This window comes from Pongo abelii, chromosome 10 (assembly GCF_028885655.2).
Source record: "Pongo abelii isolate AG06213 chromosome 10, NHGRI_mPonAbe1-v2.0_pri, whole genome shotgun sequence".
Taxonomy (NCBI): domain Eukaryota; kingdom Metazoa; phylum Chordata; class Mammalia; order Primates; family Hominidae; genus Pongo; species Pongo abelii.
Window position 1 is genome coordinate 31,997,410 of NC_071995.2, and position 16,705 is coordinate 32,014,114.

The 16,705-nt window shown below is 35.4% G+C and overlaps 1 protein-coding gene and 1 long non-coding RNA gene across 9 annotated transcripts in view; one reads left to right on the forward strand and one right to left on the reverse strand.

The window, feature by feature from the left end:
* Nucleotides 1–16,705, reverse strand: part of IPO8 (importin 8) — a 67,212-nt gene that overhangs the window by 25,095 nt on the left and 25,412 nt on the right. For both annotated transcript variants that reach the window (XM_002823074.3, XM_009247588.3), the window contains 8 exons: nt 14,982–15,081; nt 11,980–12,056; nt 11,535–11,651; nt 11,026–11,115; nt 9,301–9,466; nt 8,148–8,308; nt 6,968–7,093; nt 2,513–2,579 (listed from right to left, as the gene is read on the reverse strand). In XM_002823074.3, the coding sequence (XP_002823120.1) occupies nt 2,513–2,579; nt 6,968–7,093; nt 8,148–8,308; nt 9,301–9,466; nt 11,026–11,115; nt 11,535–11,651; nt 11,980–12,056; nt 14,982–15,081 (904 nt within the window). The remainder of the gene's footprint in view (nt 1–2,512; nt 2,580–6,967; nt 7,094–8,147; nt 8,309–9,300; nt 9,467–11,025; nt 11,116–11,534; nt 11,652–11,979; nt 12,057–14,981; nt 15,082–16,705) is intronic.
* Nucleotides 4,563–16,705, forward strand: part of LOC129049093 (uncharacterized) — a 31,100-nt gene continuing 18,957 nt past the window's right edge. For 3 of the 7 annotated variants that reach the window (XR_008511883.2, XR_008511880.2, XR_008511879.1), the window contains exons 1-3: nt 5,369–5,514; nt 9,380–9,483; nt 16,297–16,441. This is a non-coding gene — a long non-coding RNA (uncharacterized LOC129049093). Of the gene's footprint in view, nt 5,515–9,379; nt 9,484–16,296; nt 16,442–16,705 lie in introns of all 7 variants that reach the window. The other 4 variants (XR_008511882.2, XR_008511884.1, XR_008511881.2 and 1 more) reach the window with 2 other exon arrangements.

Below are 16,705 nucleotides of genomic sequence, written 5' to 3' on the forward strand. Positions count from 1 at the left end.
CCATCTTACACCATATACAAAAATCTACTTGAAATTAATTAAATACTTAAGCTTTAAAATCTGACATGATAAAACTACTAGAAAAAAACACAGGGGAAAAGCTTCATGGAAATTTGGAACACTGGTCCGGGGAATGATTTTTTTTTAATTTTTTTGATATGAGGATATGATCCCAAAGCACACACAACAAAAGCAAAAACAGACAAAATAGGATTACATCAAACTAAAAGGCTTTTGCATAGCAAAGAAAACAATTCACAGAACAGACAACCTCCAAAATGAGAGAAAATATTTATAATCCATATCAAATGAAGATTTAATATCCAAAATATATAAGGAACTCAAACCATTCAGTAGAAAGAAAATAACCCAACTTAAAAATGGGCAAAGGAACTGAATGGATATTTCTCAAAAGATTATATAAAAATGGCCAACAAGTATACAAAAAAAATTTAAAATCACTAATCATCAGGGAAATGCAAATCAAAACCACATCATATCTACGAGGATGTCTATCATCAAAAAAGACGAAAGTTAAATGCTGGAGGGGATGTAGAGAAAAAGGAAACTGTTGTATACTCTTGGTGAGAGAGTAAAAACAGCCACTGTGGAAAGCAGTATGGAGGTTCCTCAAAAAATTAAAAATAGAACTATCATATGATCAAGTCATCCTAGTACTGGGTATATATCCAAAGGAATTAAAATCAGGATCTTGAAGAGATAATGTGCCCTCCTATGTTCACTGAAGCATGTTTCACAATAACCAAGATATGAAAATACCTAAGTGTCCACTGACAGATGAACAGATAAAGAAAATGTGGTATATATACATGATGGAGTACTAGTCCATCTTAAAAAAAAAAAGAAAATCCTATTATTTGCAACAACAGAGATGAACACACTATGTTAAGTGAAATAAGCCAAAACAGAACTTTCAGAAATCCTTTATTAAAGGCCATAGTTTACATTAAGGTTCACTCTGCATTGTTCATTCTAAGGGTTTTGACAAATGTATAGTGACGTATTCATCATTATTGTATCATACAGAGTAGTTTCACTGCCTAAAACTTCTGTGCTCTACCTATTCATCCCTCCCTCTCTCCCATCCCCAAGCCCTGGCAACCACTGGTCTTTTTACTAAAAGATGTACTTTTTAAAAATATTTATTTTTTAATTGACAAATAAAAATTGTATCTATGATTTATACACCATTTTGAAATAAGTGTATTTCGTGGAATGACTAAATCTGGCATCCATTACTTCACATACCTTTTTGTGGTGACACCACTTAAAATCTACTCTTAGCAATTTTCAAGTATATAATACATTGTTATTAACTATGGTCACAATTTTGACCAAAATCTCCCCTCCCTCCACTTCCTGCTAACTAAATTCTGTTCTTTCTATGAGTTTGAGATCTTGTGGTATCTGTCTTTCCATGCCTGGCTTATTTCACTTAGGATAATGTCCTCCAGGTTCACCCATGTTGTCACAAACGACAGGATTTCCTTTTTAAGGCTGAATAGTATCCCACTGTTTATATCTACCATGTTATATTCAAGTACTCTTCAAATATTATTCACATATATTAGCAGTGCATGCTCAACTTTTTACTAACAGAGTGAACAATAAAAAGCCTGGAGACAACTGCTCTTAATCAGAGACATGCTTTTCCTGCATCCTTCTATCTGAGTACTACACAGCTTGCATCTCTCTCACACCCACATGACGTGGGGCTAGCATCTTCAAAATGCTTGAATATGATGGAAGACTCACCTCCTCTACAAAATTCCCATCAGCTTGTAACATCTAGCATTAGTTACTGATTCTACTCAGAAGTCAGGTACCATAATAGATAGTAGGACAATTAATTCATACTTTGAGACAGGATCTCACTCTGTTGCCCAGGGGGAGTGCAGTGGCACAATCATAATTCATGGCAGCCTCTACCTGCCAAGCTCATGTGATCCTCCCACCTCAGCCTACTGAGTAGCTGGCACCACAGACACATGCCACCACACTCAGCTAATTTTTTTTATTTTTTGTAGAGACAGTGTTTCACCATGTTGCACTGGCTGGTCTTGAACTTCTGGGCTCAAGAAATTCACCCACCTCAGCCTCCCAAACTACTGAGATTACAGGTGTGAGCCACGGTGCCCAGCCATTTCACATTTCTGATTTTAAAAAATGCCTATTAAACATTTTTCAATCACAGATTAAGGTAACCTCACCTAAACCTCATCCCAGTTCATTTCTAGCAATGTACAATTTAAAATTACCGTCCTTTAAAATTCTAAAACCAAAAATTCTTCATTGGATGTATAATTTTTTATCTCTGAATGAAAATACAGATATTTAACACTAGAAAGGACATCCAAAAATTAAAGTGATTATGCTTCTCTTTCTCAAAATTGTCCATCTTGTTAAATCTGAAGGGCTAAAATTATACTTTTTTGAGTTCAAATTTTTAAAATTTTTTCAATTTATCTTTTTATTTAACCTTTGAACTTACCAATTACATGTTTCTGCAGAACAAGATCAATGATCCGTAGACAGATATTCTCTAACTGCTGGGTAATCTAAAGATAAATTTTAAATATTAAGCTTAAAATTATCATAATTAATATATAAATTTAATATTGTGCCAATAAAAATATCAACAAGACATTTTTGAGATGGTAACGTGACAATTCTAAACTTCATGTGAAAAACTAAACATGCAAGAATAATCAGAAAATTTTGAAAAATAGACTGACAGAAATGGGGGTAAAATCCATAACTTAACAATTTACATTAGTTCCTTACCATATATTTTATACCAAAATAAATTCCTAATAGATAAAAGATTTCAGTGTGAAGAAATAAACCATAAAAAAAAAGAATAAAAAGAATTCTTGTATAATCCTGAAAAGGGAAAGTGACTCAAAGCCCAGAAATAAGAAATGAAAAGAATGAAATCATCTGACTAAAAAATTAAAGAATTTTGCATGGGGCATGGGGAAGTAAAAAAAAAATGAGTGAAATATTTTCACATGGTATCACAAAGATCAAATTCCCCTTATATAAAATTAGTGAATTTTTAAAAATTGAAATACAGTAGAAAACAAATGTGTTTCTTTTTTTATAATCTTTGCCTGTGTTTATAAAAAGATGTTCATTATAATACATGGTAAGAGTACAAATTCCAAGTGCAACATTAACAATTTTGACCTATTAAGACTGGCAATGATCACAATTATGGGGCTGGGAAGAAAGACCCTGTTGTATATTGATTTCTGGAGTGTAAATGGTACACACAATGAAGGACAAGTTGGCAACATCCTTCAAACTTACCCATACAAATCACGATGCAAACCAGCAATTCCACTTCATGAGATTTACCCTTCACACATATTATGTGTGCAAAATGACACATAAAAGGCCATTCATTCATTTCAGCAATGTTTGTGATTACTAGCAATCAAATGTCCATTAAACGAGAGACAGTTAAATTATATCCACTAAACCGGGACTGGTGAAATAAATTTGACACATCATACAAGGGAATATTAAGCAACCATTAAAAATATATAACTTTACTGATTGACATAGAAGGATCACCAAGATATATTAAGTTAAAAATGGCAAATAAAAACTGTGTATAGCATGCTATCATTTTCGTAAAAGAAAAATATACACATTCACTTTTTGCTTGTATGTTAACAGAAAAATCTCTAGAAGGACCCAAAAACCTGGTTTAAAAAAAAGGAAAAAAATAGCTACTTCCAGAGAGGAGAATTAGATAGCTGGGGCGTTGAGTGAGAAGGTAAAATTTCACTGAATTTTCTTTTCACATCTTTTGAATTTTTCAACATATGTTTGTATCAAATATTTTAAAATAAGTTAAAATCCATGACGGGTTACATTTTTCATGTAAATGTTCTATTTCAACTGCCAAGTATATTCTAATATTCAACTTAAACTACTGTCTTAAGGTTCAAATGATCCAAAATTTCCCACTTTAAAAAACTGTCAATATGCTTAAAACCATTAAACAAAAATGCATATGCTTAAGCACCTATTTTAGATTCACAATTTTGTGTTTCATACACTATTTGTCAGTGTTTCATAAATGTGGTTTTTCCTTTTAAGGAAATATTGTTTTCAAAGTTTGCTTTTAATAAGTTAAAGCTCAAAATCTTGGTCAGGAGACCAAGATTCCAGTTGGTTTTGCCTGTAATTATTCATGGCCTTGGTAAAGCCATTTAGCTGAAGGCTTTAGATTTTTTTTGTCTTTAGGTAAGGATGCTATATTAGTGTGCCTCAATTTTCACCCATGCCTCTCTTGATAATCACAATAAGTTCACCTGTCCCTTTAACATTATTTGGAATTCAAAATAAATTTAATATCAAGAGAAAAAATAAAAACAGAAAGATGCTGTTTTGTTTTTAAACTATCCCTGCAGCTCATTCTACTACGCCACACACACACTTATGAAAACTGGACGAGGTGATTTCTAAGGTCTCTTCAAATTTAAAATACAAGTCCTAAGTATAAGACAAAAGAACTATCCCTTAAATTTACTTGTAATTTAATTTGTAACATCTCACTGTTACCAAGAGGACCATATAGTTTCAATACAGAAGGACACAAAAATAAAATAATGAAAATAAATAAAATAATGAAAATGAAAATAAAAATTAAGCCCTTTAGGCAAATGAAGACTAGTCCAGAAGAGTATCAAACCTTTTTTTTTTTTTTGAGACAGACTCTTGCTCTGTCCCCAAGGCTGGAGTGCAATGGCACGATCTCGGCTCACTGCGAGCTCCGCCTCCCGGGTTCATGCCGTTCTCCTGCCTCAGCCTCCCAAGTAGCTGGGACTACAGGCACCCGCCACCATGCCCGGTTAATTTTTTGTATTTTTAGTAGAGACGGGGTTTCACTGTGTTAGCCAGGATGCTCTCGATCTCCTGACCTCGTGATCCGCCCGCCTCAGCCTCCCAAAGTGCTGGGATTACAGGCGTGAGCCACCGCGCCCGGCCTTATCAAGCCATTTTTAAGAACCAAGTCAGCCAGGCATAATGGCTCAAGCCTATAATCCCAGCACTTTCAGAAGCCAAGGCGGGCATATCACTTCAAGTCAGCAGTTCCAGGCTTGCCAGGCCAACATGGTGAAACCCCTTCTCCGCTAATAATACAAAAATTAGTCTGGCGTGGTGGCAGGCGAGCTACTCGGGAGGCTGAGGCAGGACAATCACTTGAACCGGGAGGCCGAGGTTGAAGTGAGCTGAGATTGTGTCACTGCACTCCGGCCTAGGCAACAGAGCAAGACTCGTCTCCGAGCAAGACTTGTCTCAAACAAATAAACAACAAAAAAAAAAAACCAAGTCAGCTTCCATTGGCACGTCATAAACACAGGATAAACCAACAGCTACGGCTAGGCGCGGTGGCTCACGCCTGTAATCCCAGCACTTTGGGAGGCCGAGGCGGGCGGATCACGAGGTCAGGAGATCGCGACCATCCTGGCTAACAAGGTGAAACCCCGTCTCTAATAAAAAAATACAAAAAAATTAGCTGGGCGTGGTTGCGGGCGCCTGTAGTCCCAGCTACTCGGGAGGCTAAGGCAGGAGAATGGCGTGAATCCAGGAGGCGGAGCTTGCAGTGAGCGGAAACTGAGCCACTGCACTCCAGCCTGGGCGACTGAGCGAGATTCTGTCTCAAAAAAAAAAAAAACCACAAAAATAAAAAAAAACCAACAGCTACATGGTTTAACAATGCTATTTATAGTAGCAGCAGCCAGGCATGGCGGCTCACGCCTGTAATCCCAGCACTTTGGGAGGCTGAAGCGGGTGGATCACCTGAGGTCAGGAGTTCAAGACCAGCATGGCCAACATGGTGAAACCCCATCTCTACTGAAAATATAAAAATTAGCTGGGTGTGATGGTGCACACCTGTAGTCCCAGCTCCTCGGGAGGCTGAGGCAGGAGAATTGCTTGAACCTGGAAGGTGGAGGTTGCAGTGAGCCAAGATCATGCCACTGCACACCAGCCTGGGTGACAGAGTGAGACTGTCTCAAAAAATTAAATAAACAAATAAAAGTAGTACTAGCACCTGCTTCCTAAGTGCTCACCTTGTAAAACAATAATTGCCATCAGTGCCAAACAAGTCAACTTGCACTCACAGAAGCAATGAACAAAAATCTAATTTGAGTTAAGGAGAGGCCATGGGATACTTGGGAAGGAGCTGTAGGTTTTAAATGGGGATAAACTGATACATTATCAATATGGTCTGTCTACAAACCCAAATGTACAACTTACTGGCTCTGGGACCATGAGCAAGTTTCTTAAATCCACCTGAACTTTGTTTTCCGCTTCTGCAAAACAGACTACCATTACCTGTGCTAGCTATGTCATGGTGGCACTAGTAAGATCATATCAGCTGATGGATGTGAAAGCACTAGATAAATAGCTCTATAAAGTCTTATCCCAATAACACTCTGGAATTCAGTTGAGTAAATATGCTTTTCAGCTCTTTCACTTATTCCTTTCCATTTTTACAGTACTTGTTATATCAGAATTCTGTTCCATTACCTAACACTTGCCACTGTGATTGAACTGCTGTCACTCTCTACCAAGAATTCTAGATTGTTGGTTCCCAGAAAGCTGGGCTCATTTCTTATTCAATTTGGTATTCCCCAAGAACCTAGCCTGGCACATAGCAGATACGATTAACTGAACTCAAGTTAATATAAAGGATTGTACTATATACTTTATAATATTTACATTATATTACAAATATTATGATGTAATATTATAATGTTACTCAGTCATTTTAATATGTTTCTATAAAACGTGAGGGCAATTTTTAAAGCCTAGCAACATAACTAAGTAGCAATTTAAAAGTGGAGACTTCAAAATTCATGGCCACTGATCACATAAATTTCAGTTAAATGCTACTATTATATCATAAACCACAAAGAAATCTCACCTCTTTATGATCTTCTACAACTGTTAAGATAGTATCAATGGTATGTAAAATTCCCATAGCCATTACTGTTTTGTCTTCAACTTCTTCATATTCATCACTTTGAAGAACTTTGCCAAATATCTCAGCCTATGAAAATAACATTAAAGTATTCCGCAATTAGTAGTACTGTTACGTCCCTGCTTTATAAAAGTTAGCAAAATGGCAGTGTCACACATCTGAAGTCTGCATTACTCAAACTTTGAAGTCTGCACTTTGCTGACTGAATCATCTCTCTTCTTAAAATAACAGAACTTGTCATGTTTTAAATATAGCTATTTACATTAGCTATTATATCCAGAGAGCTAATATTTAACTTCTGGTTGTCACTAAGCAAGTAAAATCACAATCTAGGACAAGTGAAATCAAGTAATAGTAAAAAGAAAAATGCAATAGAAGACTGAGAAGTCAAGGAATCACTTAGAAAATGAAAAAAAAAAAAAAAAAAAACAGACATGGAAAACAGGAGGAAAAGTTTTTAAAAAAATTAGAGACACAGTCCAGATGTGATTCTCCACATCAGGAAATACAGAACAGAAAAAAAAATAGGAGAAATTTATCAAAAAAGTAAAACAATAAATTGCCCCAAACTGAAGGAAATGAGCTTCCTGATTCAAAGCCCAGAAATTAAAACTTTAGAAGGCACATATTATAAAATTTCAGAATATTCTAGATGAAAGAAATTATCCTAAATGTGATTAAAGTCTAATGAACTATAGAAATATCAGAATAATTTTTTATCAATATTTCAGTTACAGTCATGCGTCGCTTAACATGGATATATTTTGAGAAATGTGTCGTTAGGCAATTTCATCCTTGCTTGAACATCATTGAATGTACTTCGGCAAATCTAGATGGCATAGCCTATTGCTCCAAGGCCACAAACCTGTACAGTTTGCTAATGTAGTGAATACTTAGGCAATCATGACACAATGGAATTATTTGTATCTAAACATACAAAAGGTACAGTAAAAATACGGTATTATAATCTTAGGAGTGCACCATCGTATATGCAATCTGTCATTGACTGAAATGTTGTTATGCAGCACATGACTGTACAATAAAACTGAACTCCATATTTTGGAGTTTATTTAGATTACTCAAGGTTTCTAAACCAAATTAACATAAAACTGCCCGGTCTTACCAAGTGTTGGGTCATATCAACAGCAATTGAGGCTACCTCTTGACTGTATTCACATATCATCTTCTGGATGACATTAGTAACATCATCATTTTCTGTCTCTCTAACAATGTGCAACAGTTCCTGCATAATAGGCCTCACATGTGGCTTCATATATTCCTTAGCTAATTCAATAAAACAAACAAAAGTAATAAAATTACCATGCCCAGATGATAAAAGGAATTAACTTGGTCACAAGGTCAAGTGACCCAGGGTAATACCTAAATCAGGTTCTAGATACACACTTGCTCTGTGGTAAGTTACAAAGCTGTACCAAAATAATGTTCACCAATATATCAATTTCCCAAGAGTAATATAAGGATAAGAAGTTCTGCACAGGAGAGAACTGTCCTGTGCAGAAACTATCCCAAAATACTAATAGCCCCCACTGAGAAATTCTAATTATACATACACTTGGTCATCAGAATGACTTGGAAAACATGAATCAGTTCTCATGACAAGTTATAAAAAATCATGTACACGAAGACTATCCTGAATACTGATGGGGCCCCTTCCCTGCCCCAGGCCATCTCTACCACCCTCCCTTGCCATGTGTACAATATCCAATCCTCCCACTGAAACACTGTTGAATAGAGGCAAACTACGTTCATGTTCTTCATAAAGCTGAACTTACTTTCAAAGGTTTATTTGAACTTTGATCAGAACACTCTGAACAAATGAGACATCTGTTATACCTCACTAGAAATACTACTTGCTACTTTCAAAACTAGGGGAATCAGAATCCCAGAGGTGAAAGGAATCATGAAGTCATTCAGTCCAACTCCCCTATGTGGAAACCTGAGCCTTGACAGATCACACACCTTGCCCAGGTTTCCATGGCAAGTTAGGAGCAAAATCAAAACTGGGCCCAGGTCTCTTTATACCCAGCCCATCCTAGGGCCCCATAATGATTAACATGTTTCCTAACCTAAAATTCTAAAAACTATAGTCAATAGGAACACCTAAAAAGGACAAGAATAAATTCCTACAAAATTCTGAGAGGGTAAAACCTCAGAATTCCAAACCCTGAACCCTCAGACATGGAGATGCATCTTCATTAGGGAAGAAAGTAAATGAAATTATTTGAGAAAACGTCCAAAAGGTATTTTGGCTTTACCTTGTATCTGGTTAGAAATCAAGGACTGAAGAGCAAGGGCAGCTTCAACTTTGACAGGCATCTCTTTATCTTCAATCAGGCTCTTCTTTGCTAATTCAACTGCATTTCGTAGATTGAGCTCATTATGGAACTTCAAAGAACTAAATGCATGAAGTACCCAGCAAGACTGTATTATTAAAAAAGGTAAGTAGGGAGCTATTAGGATTACAGCATTCTGTAATGATATCACAGATATAAGAACTTCTTAGTAAAATATCAATTCTATGAAGAAATGTTTGCTTTTGGGGTAACATAGTATCCTTAGTTTCTAACTTCTACATCCCCCTTTTTACAAGTAAGGCATTTTCATTACTTCTAAATTACCCATATGCAATAACATTTTTCATAGGAAAGAGAAAAAGAAGCCAAATATGTCTTTGACAAAAATCTATTTACACTTTTAATAAATATTATAACTCACAATTAATTTGTTATATGCAAAAGCAACTCCAAACCAGTATCTGAAATTCATTTGTCAAACTTAGGTAAAACATTATTTTCCCTTACACTAACTGGTTTAGTAAGCTTCCTTTTTTTCACTCACATAGGTACCAAAAATTTTAAACCTGGTATAGATGATCACATTTTAACTATTAGACCACAGAATCATTATTATATTTTACTCTCTGTGTGCATCAAACACAATCAACAGAAATTAATTCTAGTTACTAAAGACTTTTAGCAAGAGAATCACAATTCATATAACTTCTCAAAGGTAGGAGCCCCACTGTAAAAATGCTCATGTGCCCTCAGCGTCCCTAGTCCACATTTGCCCAGATATTGCGCTAGTAACTATTATTTTATAAAATGCTTTCTAGTGTACAAGGCATTGTTAATATATGTTGTTTTTAGCAAGACATTGTGTTGATATATTTATAAAGAAAAATACTAGGCTCTTGAATAAAAGTCCTGTTTCTATTTCTCCATAAAATATATTGATTCTAAAAGAATATACACATAGAGCACAATTTCACATGGATTATTAATCTCTCCATTTCACTAAGGCAAATCTACCTAATATACTGAAAATCAAATTCAATCTTAGCCAATCTAGAATTTCATGTCATTTTATACACAAAATAAATCCATTAGTGAATTTAAATTGTATCACTGCTATAAAATCACCTTTCTCATTTCATGTTTTACATATGCAGCAAGTGAGGCTAGGGTGACAAATGAAATAAAACCAGCAGGAAATAAAATCCATAAATATTTTCCTTTTTTTTTGAGACAGGGTCTCACTGTTGCCTAGGCTGGAGTGCAGTGGCACAATCTCAGCTCACCGCAACCTCCGCCTCCCGGGTTCAAGCAATTCTCCTGGCTCAGCCTCCCTAGTAGCTGGGATCACAGGCGCCTGCCATGAAGCAAAGCTAATTTTTTGTATTTTTGTAGAGACAGGGTTCTACCATGTTGGCCAGGCTGGTCTCAAACTCCCGATCTCAAGTGATCTGCCCGCCTCAGCCTCCCAAAGTGCTGGGATTACAGGCATGAGCCACTGCACCCAGCCCATAAATCTTTTTCTTTAATAGTTTGTCCTTTATTCAGCTGATGTGACCATAGGCAGACATTCTAATTGACTCTATTTCATCTCAATATGTGGTAAAAGGTCAATTTATCCAAAAACATTTATTTGAATAATTATCTTATGAAGATTTAAGATACATGACAGAAATATGAAAAACTTACTCTAGCTCGAAGATATCCCAGGTTAGACAATAATAATGGAAATACATGATTTTGTAGAAACAACTCCATTTGGTCCTTGAATAAACTCTTCTATTAGGAAACAAATTTCAACTTATCAATTTATTTTTCATATGTAAGAATCGCTTCCTAATCAAGTATGTTTACTATGACTTGCATTTAATATACTTCTAATTTTGTAAAATTATTTGACCTGTATATTGCATGTTTTAAAACAAGACAAATATTACCTTAGATCAGTTTGATATTGATTGATTTTGTAGACATAAGATACTTTGTATCCCTTTCACATAGCAATAGTTTCATACGGAAAACTTTAAACAGTCAAATTTTCTTTTTAATTAAAGAAACAGGTGACAGAAAGGAGGACAGTTGTGAACTCAATTATCCAGAGGTAGTCACCAGCTTTAAATTAACCATAACTTTCATATTATCTCATTTGCCTGTGCTTTACAATGTTATTAAGTAAATTAAATTTTGATTATCTTAACCTTCAGTAAAATCTCAGCTAGGGAACCAATCACATGCAGGGCTCCATCTTTCTTCCTAGGGTCAAAGTTCGGGTCTGTTAGGATTTGATAACAGAATGCCATCATTTTTGGCAACACCTAAAGAAATAGAAGAATCCATTTAGTCTACATGAACTTTCATTGTCTTACTATAGTATTAACTATGATGCACAAATTTTTAAAAATAAAGCCATTTTATTATGTTTTATCAAGCAACTATAAGCTCAATAAGAAAAGTACAATTTATTAAGAAAACGAAATAACCATGATACCCCCTTTCCCCTCACCAGGAGAGGAAAAAAAAATTCTTAAGGTGACAAATTATAACGAATAACAACATAATTTCTCAAATACTGGGGATATACTAGAGTATCAAATCAACACAGGCCACCTTTCAGTTTTGGATTTAAAAACAAAAATGAAATACCTCTTTTCTTTTCTTTGCAGCAGTATATAAAAGAGTCTGGGCTGCTGTGGTGGGAGAAGCATAATCTTCAAAAATATCTAAGATTTTAAAAGGTTAAAACCATGTTAGTGAAAATATAATTACTTATTCTAGATTTTAAACCTGACTGACCGCTATTCCAAACCAAAAAAATAAAACCGTCCACATATGACACTGCTTGACAGCACTAAAAAGCTAAGGATATACAGTGGCACCACAACATTGCTGTCTCCTGCACAAAACAATGTTCCTCAAACTCTACAGGTTGTCCTTTCCAACTATTATATTGAAGAAAACAATGCATTTGCACATCTGTTTCACTGAGAACAGAAAAAGTGCTTTATCTCTATCAAAAAACAACAAAAATTCACTCAGCTCTTACTATGTGCCAGGTACCGTTCTAGACCCTGGGGATACAAAGATCAAACAAAAAGGTTCTCACGGAGCTTACGTACTGAGACAAAGAAACAGATTACACATATATACACACATAATAAGTCAGGCTAAGAACAAATGTAAAATAGGGTAAAGAGACAGAGTGACAGAGTATGGGGTGCTAGTTTAAATAGGGTGTTAGCGAAAGCCTCTCCAACTCTGTTAAGGTAACATTTAAGCAGAAATTGAATGAAATGAGGGAGAAAGCAATCCATGGATAAAGCACTCCAAGCAGGTGAAACAGCAAGTATAAAAGCCTTGAGGGACTGCTAGGACCATGCCTGGCTCTGTCGATACGAAGGTTTAGCAAGTTTTGTTGAGTATATGCCTATCTAAAACTTAATATATCACTTAATACCATGAACATTTTCACAAGTTTCAGAATAGGCAGTTTTACATAAGAAACTGAAATCTTGAGAGGTATCTGATATGTCCTTGTTTAAATATAAAAGATAAAACCAAATCTAAGTCTACCTCAAAATATAAAATACAAACATAATAAGAACATTTTTGGAGTACTGTACTTACTCTGTGCCAAGCAGTATGCCACAGTTTTAGAAGCATCTAGTATTCTATGCTAAGCAGTTAGTTCATGTGTATTATCCCATTTAATCCTCCCAGCACTATTATCATCACCCGTTTGACAGCTGAAAGCACTGAATTTTAGAGAGGTTAAGTAACCTGTCCACAGTCACACAGCAGGTAAGTGACCAAACCAGCATTCACACCCACGCTATCTTAACATCAAAGCCTGAGCTCTTGTTAGTTCTTACCAAATCAAAAAACATTATTGGGGGAAGTGGGGAGATGTTGGTTAAAGAGTAGATAAAAAGAATAAACTAAAATATTATTATTAATCAGTCAATACATTTAGATAGGAATGCTTTGTTTCACGTAAATAATTGCAAGTGCCAAACATATAAAAAGAAAACGCAGTAATTGTTCTTCCCTGTGGTTACCCAAAAGTAAAATACACATGTCAAATAAAAGCCACTGCATTCCAGTCTACAGAAGGAAACGATTAAAGAAAACTCACTTCAGCTAGTCAGTTTTGAATTACCCATATCCACTTTTAAACAATAAAATGTAAATTCCCACTGTTAATCAACAGACATAGAGTTCTTATTTTCTAAAAACTGGGATATTTATACCTATCTTATCAGATATGAAGAATATATAAATAATGGTAACTTTCTGAAAGCTAAACAAATACTCTGTACATCACAAAAACACATAGGTATTATGAAAGAAGTAAACACTAAAAGAATGCCTTGCAAGGCAGGAGGATCACTTAAGCCAGGAGTTCGAAACCAGCCTGGGAAATATAGGGAGACCCTGTCTCTGCAAAAAAATAATTAGCCAGGTGTGGTGGCACATGCCTGTGGCCCCAACTACATGGAGGCTGAGGTGGGAGGATCACTGGAACAACAACAAAAAAAAAAAAAATAGAGAAGAATGGTTGGCTAATCACTCAAAGCAAACTAGAAAAGCAAAGGCATAAGAAAGGGGAAATAATAAGTTACACATATGAATAATGATTTTCAAAAGAAAAATAACAAATCAAGCAGATGATAAATGTTTCTCATTGATTTGCTTTTCTTATACTTTGTCTCCAAGAGAAAACAGGATCCTCAAATAATATAAACACAAAGCTCTGTAAAAACACAGCCCAAAAAACTAGCATCTGTACCAGTAGGTTTAGCTTACATAGCTAGACACACCTGGCTCAACTAAGAGGAAAGCACTGCTTTATTACAGCACTTTCAGCATGCAGCGCTAGATTTAGCAATCATTTGTTTCAACATTTATTGAAGGCATACTGGAGGCCAAGCACTAGTGGAGGAATGCAGAGGTGTAGAAGAGATAGAAAATGCAAAATTAAGCAAAGAAGGTAAAATTCCTGTCCTCAGAAAGCTTCTAAGTCGTGGGAGATAGGTATGCAAATTAATATTTTGCTATGTTAAGTGCTTGAGTGTTCCATGAAGCAATTAATACAAACTGGGAATAAAAGGGAATAAATCAGGCCACCTACACAATTCAACAGTTTCCAGGAAGATCCAAGTTAAAAGGACACCCAAAGAACTGGACCACACACAGTGGGGCCCCCATATGAAATTTATTTCCCTTGTGGAACACTTAAGTCTCTCAGATAAGCAAGCAAACCAAATTGGGGTACCCCTAAAATATGCAGAAATCCAAAGTATTTCCCACATGAGAACAACCCAATCTATAAATGAGTCTCCCAAAAGGCACAAAAACGGATGGTCCCTGCAGATCAGCATCACAACAGCGTAAGTAACAGATGGCTCCATGGGAACTTGAGCACCCGTAAGAGAGACGAATAAGGTGGCTTTTCATCTCCCACATCTGACAATCTCAAGTTCTCTAGTTCAACAAAATAACATCAAACTCTCAAAGTTTCAGATTATATCATGCAAAGCAGAACCTGGGAGATTTAACAAAGTAATAACATTTGCTTAAAAATATAAATTTAGTTATATTACTTTACATATCCAGCAACTGATGAGAAATAAAACCATCTCAATTACCAAATTTCATCCTTATATACTCATATGGATCTTCTTGCCACAGCTCTTCATCCTCATCTTTATAACACATCACAGAAAAAATCACATCTTCAGAGATATTCTAAAATGAGGGAAAAAAAAGTAACAAATGGGTATAGGCTATTCAAGTTTGAGGAATACTAATAACGTACTTGTTGACAGCCTTTATGATGTTAGTTTTCCAAACTCTGTGTGTGTAAAATGTCAAGTCAAGGTTATATTTACTATTATAGTCCTTATTTTGAAATTTTTTTTTTAACATTTCCATTTTAGTCCTAAATGTCCATGTATTAACAATATTAAAGGGCCAGGCATGGTGGCTCATGTCTGTAATCCTACCTCTTTGGAAGCCCAAGGGCAGAAGGATCACTTGAGGCCAGGAGTTCAAGACCAGCCTGGGCACTGTAGCAAGACCCCATCACCAGAAAAATACATAAAAACGTAGCCAAGCATGGTGGCGTGCATCTTGGAGGTCTCTTGAGCCTAGGAGTTCAGGGCTGCAGTGAGCCATGATCATGCCACTGCAGTCCAGCCTGTGCAACAGAGTGAGATTCCCCTCCAAAAAAATAAAAAAACAAAAAAATAAAAAAATAAAAATTGGAATTTTCTTTACTTCTATTCCCAAAGAAACTAATTTCCTACTCTACAAATGTAGGTTTCAGTTAGAGAAAAGTCCTATCTACTAGCCTCTCTGTGCACTGCTACTAATGTTCTATTAAGCCCTTTTAGGCTCTAACAACAATTTATATAAAAACAGGATCATCTCTTACCACTTATTCCAAATTAAATAATTCTAAGTGAAAAAATTCAGCCTAAGGATCAGCGTTTTCTTATTCCTACTTTACAGCTATGTAAAAATAAAGCCAAAGGTATGAAGTAAGAAGAAATGCTATCACAACTCACCCTTACTTTACAGGAACACAGCAAATGAAATCAGTATCTTTATTAATTGCAAAGAAATTATCACTATTTGATCAAAGTGATTAGTTATGTAGATATCAAATAGTTATTAAGATATCTACATAAATCAAAGAAAAGATATCTGTTGGTAAGACAGGTAATAACACTAAAATTCTGTCCTGGACAGCAAACAGCAAAGTGAAAGATTTTTCTTTTCAGATATCATTTATAAAATTTAAGAATTCACAGTTTGGGAGACAGAGTAGGTATTCAGTTCCTAACATTGTCGAATTATCTAATTATTTGTATACAAATAAGTATTTATTTATTAGTGGCCTATAATTTTCCATTCCCATTTGTTCTTTAGCTAAATAACAATGCTGAATTCTACCTTTAGGCAAACAATTGATATAGAAACAATGATGCTACTGAACTTAACAATCCAAGAAAAGAAATAAAAACCTTGCTCATACCTACAAAATAAAACGGTCACATATCAGTCTTCAATTCCTGCAAAATAACACTACCTTAGTAGAGCCCTGGTAAGTTTTCAAAATACTTTCTCACAAAATACCTTATTTAATCCTAGCAACTTTTAGATAAGGATAGAAAAACACTATGTGCCTTAATAGAGGAGAAAATGGGGCTTAATGAGATTAAGCAAGATCAAGTGAATCCAGGTCTCCCGACTCAAAACTTGAAGGCTTCACTTTTCTCAAATGCTTAAATTTCTAAGCCCTTTATATCTGACATAGGACTTCACTCATTAGAAATTATTAATGGTAAAATGTATACATATAAAATGT